Raw genomic sequence first — 10,480 nt, forward strand, 5'->3', positions numbered from 1 at the left:
CAGTTGTTAACTGGCAACTAAATTAATAATTTTGTCAGATTGGCATTAAGTTGAGTTGACTTTGTTAGGTTGGCACCAAGTTGAAGATTTAAATGCATTTATCGCGGAAAAATTGATTGGGCACTGCTACTTCAATCCTGGAAATATTATATTACTAGCAGTGACTGCTGTGGCTGCTATAGTGAGCAGAGGTGCAACCAAGCACAACGCGCTAATTATTATTCATTATATATTATAACCAAGGACAACGAGGACTTTAGGATTTTAGGATTAAGGTTTTTATCAATAATAAAATTACACAGAAAAACATTTGATGCATTTCAGGCAATTTTACCCATAATTACCCACTTTTCATATTCAATGGTAACTGTAGGAAAAACTTAATGTGAAATACGTGCGCAAAGTTCCTCTGCTGCACTCAACAAACCATTCCGCCCTCGCCTACGGCTCGGGCGTAAACGTTTCTTTCGGTGCAGCAAACTGTCACTTTGCGCACTAGTTGCACAAATAACTATTTAATGCTGACAGTTTGAAGTGAATCGGACTTGTAACACCACCTCCATTCTGTCTCTCTAGTCTGAAGCCCCCAGGGGACACGGCTGGCATAGCCCGGGGTTGTCTGGTTGCCATGGTTACCGAGGGGTCCCCCCATACCCCCTACCAGTCTGACCCCTCCCCACCCCCCGGTCTTCCCCTACAACCCTCTTGAAGCAGGAGGACTCAACCTGGATGTCTGGGGCTCATGGTTTTATCGCACTTGTGAATCTCGTGGTTTTTTTCGAATCTCGTACTTCTCTGTTTTTGTTTGTCTAATACTCTGAATTTTCGAAATTGGTTTGACAAAAATTTGATGATTGGTAATTATAAGAAAGACTTGAAGACACCTTGTTTTTTTTTTAATTTTTTACTTATCTATTTTTATTCATTTACTATTCTGTATTTTTGAAATTGATATGGCAAAAATGTTATGACTGATTATTGTCTTATGGAACGAGAACGATTTTGAAAATGCAGTAATTAATGAAGTACTGTAACATGGTTAAGAACTCGATAATTTGTAATCCATATACCAAATTGTTTACCAATTTTATGAATGATTTTTAAAGTCATTCAATAATTTGATTTATAATTATTTAACTATTCATCAATATTAAAATAGCGTTAAGAGTTCGATAACTCGTAATCGATATAATTGTTTACCAATTTTTAAAAAATAATTTTCCAAGTCATTCAATAATTGACTCAACAAACTTACGCTTTTTTCTTCTCTTTCCTTTCTTGTCTCTCTTCATTCATTGTCAGTAGCATGAAAGCATGTTTCATTTACCATGTTTACTCCGTCTCTTGTAAGTATTTGCTAATAATATACTACTTAATAATATACTTATATTCATATTCTGATAATCCTATTTGTTCTTTTCATAAACAGTAGTAATCTTCTAACTAAAAATTTCACAATGCTGTTCCACTTTCAATTTTATTCCATCTCCTTATTCAGCTTTTCTATTCCCATATTCACTAGATTCATTAAAACTAATTTCATAACTATAGTGAGGTCCATGTTATAATGGCAGTGGAGAAAGATAGGAGAAAAATGTTGCCGATCCTCTGTCTTGTCAATGCCTTCTATAGACGATAGCTGATGCAGGTTTATTGATGTAATATTAACGGTTCATTCTCGTTTAAAATAATGCATTATATTTTATTAAGAAATAAATTATATTTTTCAATAATTTCATAATGAATTTACATAATTAAGATGAAATATTTGGTTAGTTTGAACTGTAAAACTGTTCTGGCTCTAAATTTTGTGAAATTACTCAAAAATTTCCCAATTAGGTACAATGGTGATTTGAGTGTGATATTTTTGTTTTTTATTCTGTTTTCAACCGTCAAAATTTAAAAATCTTAGTTTTTGTAGTTTTTGAGTGAAAATGGACTAAATTTTAGTAAAGTGAAATCATAACCCTATTTTGGAGTTTTAAAATTGTTATCTAAATTTGGGTGAGAAATAGTACAAGGAGTATCCTTAGTTTTTCTCTCCCAATCAGTGCTTCTTTGTAAAAAATATAAATAAATTGTGAGTTAATTATTAATTCTACATTGTTGAAAGACGATCTGGCAACAGAGCAAAGTGAGAAAGATATAGCGCTATCCGCTTTGTGAATGATAGACAAGGATAGCAATCAAACACTAATCAAACACTGCCATTATAACGTGGACCTCACTATATATTGCAGAAGCGTTTTAATTAATATACTATTAAGACCATGTGATAGTGAATTGTTGTGATATTTTATTTTGTGGTCTTGAGTTACTGATAAGATGAAGTGGTGCTTTAATGAGAATCCCTTTATTCAAGATGGTTTCAAAGTCAGTGCTTCCACAATGCTCAAGCTGTTTCAGATTCTATGAGATATCTCTTTGATTTATCATTGGGGTTCATAAATCAAATATATTGCCAACTCTAGCCTCAACATAGAGCTGTAAATTTTCTGTGGTTCTAGGTAGAAAGTACAGTTTCCAAACCCAAAACCCCCACGTAACAAAGGATTCACACATGTGACTGTGGAGGGAATATTGTCTCCATAGTGCGTGACAAGACCCTTTTTTGGGTCATAAAACTTCCTTTTGTATCAGTTTTGGCAGTCACATGCTCTGTGCATCCCCATCTCTCTCTTCCGGAGGTCATTTAGGTAATTGTTTGTTGTGGGGAGTGCAACGGTTGTGACAGTGCTCGGAAAAAGAAACAAAGTAAGTTTTGTTTGTAGTAGGGGGTTGAATAATGATGAAAGGTAATTAGAGGACTTGGAAAAGGATGGTGAGAATCCTAATATCTTATTTCTTTCTCTTCTTTCTATGACTTCTACATTCCTCCCCTTCACACTGCACTAACTAACTCAACTATATAACTATCTAACTCAACATACCTCATACGTGCCTTCTATCAATCTGTTTCTCTATCTCTCTCACACTCTCTCTCTCCCACTTCCGTACTTGAATCATTTACACTAGTCTCAGCAGGTTATCAGCATCATAAGCAGAGTCTCAGCATCTTATCCGTTGTTACTAATTTGAGTACTTGATCATTGTTCAGTTAGTTCATCCTCACATAGGAGCGCTTTAGGCTCCCATAGGAAATTGAATTGAATAGGGAATGAATCGACACCAAAATTGAATTATTTGACATTGAGAGTATCTATGAACAATAATTTATTATTTCTTCTTGATCTGGATTAATTGAAAAGTAGTGGTTACTACTGATGTTCCTTATTCACTTCAGCTTTCATGGGTTTGATTACTTCTACTTTTATTGTTCCCTTTAGCTTCCATGAATTTGATTGTAATTATTGTATAAGTTGTTCTAAAGCTCCCAATATCAATTCCATTCTGTTTTTAGTATTCTCCATGAATAATTATTGTATTGCTCTCACATGTCTTGTCAGTTGGACTCCATGCTTACTCAAGTGCAATTGCAGTTGTTTGTGAAAGTTCTGTTGTGTATTTCCAACTTATTGGCAGTTCCCAATATGAATTTTTGGTCTCTCATTTCCAAGTTCAATTGAAATTGATTATGAATGTTTTGCCATGTGATGATTGTAACTAGGTTGTTCAGTGGTATATTTCAATAAATGTTGTATATGTTTTGGCATCTTATTTATTTTTAAATTGATTATCTTCAATGATATTAATGTGTGTTGTGTGTGTGTTGCAGGGATGATGCTCGACTGAAGATGGCCTCTTCTCCGACACCTTCGCTCGAATCTTTGAACGGAGCCAACTCGCTGGGATCGCTGATCGACCACACCGACTTCCACTCGTCGACACCAGGCGGCAGCAGCAGCGGCATTCTAAGCCACACCCACTCCAGCAGCAGCCAATCAGCGTCGCCGACCGCCTCAGTCAGCAGCAGCGGCAGCAGCAGTAGCAGCTTTGGCGGCGTGACCCGCCTGCCCAACACCAAGTGCTCACTCTGCAATGACACATTCACCAACCCCAAGGTCCTGCCCTGTTTCCACACCTTCTGTGAAGCCTGTCTCGAACGCAACCAAGAACATCCCGACAAGATCACCTGCTCGCGCTGCCAACAGGAGTGCATTCTGAGCTCCCGCGGCATTTCCGGCCTGCTCGTCGACTTTGCTGTCAGCAGCCTCATCGAAGCCGATCAAGGTCCCTCTGTCTTCTGCACCAGCTGCAAGAGCAAAACTTCTGACGCAGTAGCACGCTGCATTGACTGTGAAAACTACCTCTGTCCCAACTGCGTGATGGCGCACCAGTTCATGCACTGCTTTGAAGGCCACCGTGTCCTCAACCTGCCCATTGAGAACGGCACCTCCACACCCATCATCAAGGAGGAGGCAATCATCCCCAAGAACGGCACCATTGAGAACAAACTGGTGCTGTGCTCCCGTCACAAGAATGAGCCGCTCAAGTACTTCTGCCGCACCTGCAACATTCCCGTCTGCAAAGAATGCACCCTCATGGATCACCCGACCGGACTGCACGACTGCGAGCACATCGGCGATGCCGGCCCCAAGCAGCTGGAGCTCATGAGCCAGGCCGTTCAGGACGGCAAGACCAAGGCAACTGACATCAGGAACATGCTCAAGAACATGGAACACACCTCTGGTCGTCTCCAGGTGCAGTACCACAAGGCTCAGAACGAAATCAATGACACCTTCCAGTTCTACCGGTCCATGCTAGAGGAACGTAAACAAGAACTGCTCAAAGAATTGGAGTCGGTTTTCTCTTCAAAACAGATGTCACTGAGTGTTGTCGGCCAGAAGGCACAAGAAACTGTTGACAAGATTTACCAAACCTGTGAGTTCTATGAGCGTCTAACCAAACATGCTGGTCTTGTTGAATGCCTTATGTTCAAGAAGCTACTAGAATCCAAATTGCAAACTCTCACTGGATACACTCCCGACTCCACTTTGCAGAATGCATGTGACCTTGAGTTTGTGTCCAACTATCAGGCAATACAGGTTGGTGTGCGTAATACATTTGGATATATTCGGTCAAGTACAGAAGTGAACATGGGAGGCCCGAGCAAACAGCCACCGATCGCAAGACCCACCAATGGATCCATTCACATCAATGGCAACAGCCCACCGCAGATCAATGGATGTGGTCTGTCTGACAATGTCCTAGATCGACCTTACTCAAATGGTATTACCACCACATCTCTGTCAACACACTATGAACCAAGCATCATATCAAAGCGATTCAGTAGTGCCAACAGTTTGGGCCCATTCTCCACCACAATCAGCGACCTGAATATCAATGGAATCAACCCCTACGAAAAGTGGTCGAGTGGTGGTGATATCTTCCAGAACGGTGGTGCAAACGGCTCACCAGATGCTTACTCATTGTCGGTTGGTGGACAGACTGATTCTGTGCTAGATTTGAGCTCCAAGCTGCTATCTACACCTATTTTCCCACCAAAATCACAAATCAAAAGACAAAAAATGATCTATCATTGCAAGTTTGGTGAGTTTGGTGTGCTAGAAGGACAGTTCACAGAGCCAAGTGGTGTAGCAGTGAATGCTCAGAATGATATAATTGTAGCTGACACAAACAACCATAGAATTCAGATCTTTGACAAGGAGGGACGTTTCAAGTTCCAGTTTGGTGAGTGTGGCAAGCGTGATGGACAGCTGTTGTATCCCAATCGAGTGGCCGTTGTGAAGACTTCGGGTGATATCATTGTGACTGAGAGGTCTCCGACTCATCAGATTCAGATCTACAACCAGTATGGCCAGTTTGTGCGCAAGTTTGGTGCCAACATACTGCAGCACCCTCGTGGCGTGACTGTCGACAACAAGGGTCGGATTGTGGTGGTGGAGTGCAAGGTGATGCGAGTGATCATCTTCGACCAGGCCGGCAACGTGCTGCAGAAGTTCGGCTGCTCCAAGCACCTCGAGTTCCCGAATGGCGTCGTGGTCAACGACAAGCAGGAGATCTTCATCAGCGACAACCGCGCGCACTGCGTGAAGGTGTTCAACTACGAGGGCGCCTTCCTGCGTCAGATAGGCAGCGAGGGAGTCACCAACTACCCGATTGGCGTCGGGATCAACTCGGCCGGCGAGATCCTCATCGCCGACAACCACAACAACTTCAACCTGACCATCTTCACCCAGGACGGCGCTCTGGTGTCGGCGCTCGAGTCGAAGGTGAAGCATGCGCAGTGCTTCGATGTGGCGCTGATGGATGATGGCTCAGTGGTGCTGGCCAGCAAGGACTACCGGCTCTACATCTACAGATACGTTCAGGTGCCGCCGATCGGCCTTTAGACAATTCAACTTGCTGCTCATTACCACCCATCCTATCCTATCCATCCGACATAATCAGTGGTAGGCCTATACTACTCGACTTGTTTTGTAAGTTGAACTCTAGAACCTGATTATGATGATGATACCAACGTGTACTTTCTCTCTTCCCTAAAATGTAGTATGAATGACAAGAGTTGTTAGTTTTGTACATCGATAGATGATGATATTCCAGTGTGACTGTATGTTGTAATGTTACTACTTTTGGCGCTAGCATAGTAGGTTATTATTACTTGATGATTATAATTTTACTACTGTACATAGTTGATATATAATGCCATGTACAACCATGTTGTTGATGTTGTTGTTTCTGTGACCAAATAACTGTAGGCATGTTTCCCCAATACTGTTGATTCAATCATGGAAGGCATTTAATCTGTTGAGAGGTCATCAAGTAATAATAGGAGGCGTCTAAATTGATTGTTTTTCTACAAATCATCCACGGGCCATCATGGTCTGATTCTCTGCCTTTGTATAACATATAGTACTTGTTGATATAGTAACCTCAACTCTACATAGTTCGTACCTACCAGCCTACCCCATCTCATTCATAAGTTCAACATTTATTCTACAACCTCTCTTGAGCTAGCGTATTTGGACTGCTTATGAAATTGAATCAAGTATTATTATTATTTACTATCATTAAAATTTATTAGGGTTATTTTGTCCAGGCTGCACGAGACATTCTCTACGGAAATAAGACTTACGAACAAAACTGTTGTTCTATTTTTATACATTTAGCTGGGAGTTACAATGAGAGAGTTTTAGTTTATTTTTAGGTTTTTTGACAATATTTTTTGTACAACTGGTTTCAAATAAGTGACCAGTGCGAGTTGATTCGCTTTTATTTGTTTAGTTTTTTATTTTACAAAAATTTTATTAGTTGGATGATACAAAATATATAGTAATTTAGTGATTGATGTAGTATTGTATTACATCACAAAAGTTGTTTTCGTGATGCGCATATAGTTTAATGATTATTACGATTAGGATTAATGCATTCATTGATTTATTGATTAGTATACATTTGCTACTGAACACCGTACTATCACCTACCACCTAATGATGCCTGCAGTGATTTGATATACATATCAGATGCTGGATTTGTATACATCCGGTGCTGGCAATATTAATTTGATTTTTGTTGAGCGGTAAGACGCACCTAGTCACCTCAATTTGTTGATTTGTCACATTATTCCGGAGGAACAAATTTTATCCTATGTTTTCTCTGTATTTGATTATTTTATTTAGTACAGATATTTTCATTGTTGTTATTATTCTATTTATCCATTAGATAATATGTAAACGAATATAAAATTGTGTTTTGTTTTTTTGTTTTGTTCGCTTGATTATAATATAACAATGAGGACATCAAGCGGCTTTTGATGAGGAAATAGTAATTTTCGAGATGTCAGGTTTTCAATCTAGGAAGAAGTGTCTTCTGCCCTGTTTTTTACACTTTGCTTTTTTTGAATAGCCGATACACATTTGTATTCTAATTAGTATTTTTTGTTTAGTTAAAATTATGCCTTCATTTTTCGATTATTTGATTTTGTAGTGTAGTTAGATTATGTAGTTATACTCGCACGTCTGTTGCTTTGGATGTATCAGTATTTTTGGTTGACTTATTAGATCGCTTCTGAACAACTCATCCTTCTTTCCTTTCTCTCTATTGTTATTTCTCTTTAGAAATTACTCTACTAAAATTCTGTAGTCTCAGAATTTATTGTTATTTCTGTAGCCTCTATTGTGAAATTCATGTAGCATTCATCATCCTAGCTGAACACATCAATTACCTCATTATTTCTCTAAAAACATATTCCATTTATAATATTATCTCTTTCAAGACTGCCATTTTTTTTGTAGTAACTTTAATTTCATTATTTTTCCTCTCAATTGAGTTTTCCTTTTAAGGTCAGTGCCATTACTTTAAGCATCAAACTTTCTCAATTATTATCATTATCATTCAACACTCATTCCATACTTTTCTCATTGATAGTTCATCTTTTTCTACTAAACTTTTTCACAACCAAGACAATCGAGATCTATCTCATATGCCCAACCTATGATCTTACCCACTATCCATCCATTCAGGAAACAAATTTTGAGTTGATTGTTAAAAGAGGAATTTGTATTCTCAATTGTTGCATTTATTGATAAAAAAGTATTACTTATATATTTGGAATAAATCCATGGACTTTACTTTAAGGATTAGTAATGAGTAAATATTTTCGCGATCTTCATATTATTATTATTTGTGTTGTTCATGTTTTATTATTGCTATTGAACTTTCTTAAATTATTTTATTACTATGTAACTTGAGAATTTGTTTTACAGTTATTATTTGTTGTAATTGTTTTTTAGTTTTTTTAATATACGGTAATTTTTCATAATTTGGTTTTCTTTTTCGATTCTTCCTCTCTTTACTAACAGTTGGCTAAACAGGGTTGAATATCTGATATCTCTTAGTTATTAAGATCGTATTTCCTCACTAATCCAATCCCTATCCTCATTGGAACATCAAGTCAATAATTTTGTTATTTATTTTGAACAGATTCTATCCTCAATTTGGAAAAGAATATAATTATAAGCGACGTACACGAGACAACATCTCTAGTCATTTTTGAATCTCCCCTGATTAATCTGACCTTTCAGATTGATTAATAATTGTTCTTGGTTGATTAGTAACAGGCATCTTTTGAGTATTTTAAAGTATTTATTTTTAACGCGTTCGGGTTAAGTTTTAACTGTAGTTTATTATAGTGATGCATTTGGAATTAAGTTAGTTTTGTCGTATTATAGATTAGTGTAAATATGTTTTCCAATTTAGCTGATAGTGTTCTAGAATTTGCCAAGGTGATGGGTTTTGTTTTATAGTTTATTTTGTATATCGATTAGTGTGTGACTGAAGAACTGTTTACTGCAAAATATCGTACACCAGAAATGTCCCATTGTTTTAAAACTCATAAAAACACTGATTTCAAACCTACACTAACTTGCCTTTCAATACTGAGTGATCATTGTTGTTATTAGTATGTAAATTTAAAACTATCCACAAAAAATATTCGCAATTCACATTATTTAAGAATAATAATTTTTCTACATCAACATTATCACTTGAACGTAGAATTTGGAGTTTTCAATTTTTATCATCATTCTTGGAGAATGTTTTTGTAACGGTGATAATATATTATTAGGGTTCCATACTAACTTTACGAGTAGACAATAAGGAGATTTTAATAATAAAAACTGCACACAATTCTTATCAGCTGAACCGATTTTTGTAGTATGTTAACAAGTAGGTTATGCACTATCCATAATTTTTTATTTAATAATATTCAATCAATCCTATAAGAAGTGGGGGAAAATTAAATGTAGAGCTCCAATAAAAATGCTTATAAAGTAGAAACTATTTTTCAGATAAAACTCTTCGGGCACAATTAACTGAGAAAACAGCTTTTTGACATATATTATATATGATATATCAGTAAGGTATCAGTTTGAATAATGCTAGGACTTAGGGATAGTCATATTTAAACAAGTTCCACTGAAATCCACTTACTTTGCAGCAGCTTGTACGATAAACAAAGCACAAATTTGAAATTTTCAACACCATACTTCGCAAAACTTGGAAAACTATGCTTTATTGAATAATATTCGTAAGCCTTCCTCTTCTCAATTCGATAGTAAATCAGAAATTTCTATTTCTATAATAGGTTTTATTTAGACAAAATAGGATTCGAAAATCAAGACATATATCTCTTCTAGTTAACTGAGCTTTCATTTTGTTCTGAATTTTGTGGTGAACGCAACTTTTTCTTTATCCAACTTGCCACAAATTATTTTCCCGTGCATTTTTTGTAGAAGAAGCTCGAAACCTGGAAAGCTTTCTTGAAAATGCTATTATTAAAACAATAGAAAGGTTCTAATCAATACTATATTCTAATACTGAAATCGATAAAAATTACCATCAACTGTTGGACTCACCATTGGTATCTAATGGTTTTTTTATACAGTACTTTTGAGCATTTTTCTAGTTTGTTGAACTTTTTTAAAAATATATTACAAACAACTATGTGTTTTCTGAAATATGCGACAACTCATGAAATCTACTAGTTTCATTCAAATACAACATTTGAAATTCAACTTGC

At 37.0% G+C, this 10,480-nt stretch overlaps 1 protein-coding gene across 3 annotated transcripts in view; it reads left to right on the forward strand.

Annotated features, from left to right (window-relative positions):
* The window catches only part of LOC111059468 (brain tumor protein), a 123,167-nt gene extending 114,445 nt beyond the window's left edge, over window positions 1–8,722 (forward strand). For 2 of the 3 annotated variants that reach the window (XM_039439272.1, XM_039439273.1), the window contains one exon: window positions 3,716–8,722. In XM_039439272.1, coding sequence (XP_039295206.1) covers window positions 3,716–6,293 — 2,578 coding nt within the window. In that variant the 3' untranslated portion in view covers window positions 6,294–8,722. Of the gene's footprint in view, window positions 1–1,323; window positions 1,347–3,715 lie in introns of those variants that run through there. The other variant, XM_022347129.2, reaches the window with a different exon arrangement.
* The last annotated feature ends 1,758 nt before the right edge of the window (window positions 8,723–10,480 follow it).

The sequence above is a fragment of the Nilaparvata lugens genome, chromosome 12 (assembly GCF_014356525.2).
Source record: "Nilaparvata lugens isolate BPH chromosome 12, ASM1435652v1, whole genome shotgun sequence".
Taxonomy (NCBI): Eukaryota; Metazoa; Arthropoda; class Insecta; order Hemiptera; family Delphacidae; genus Nilaparvata; species Nilaparvata lugens.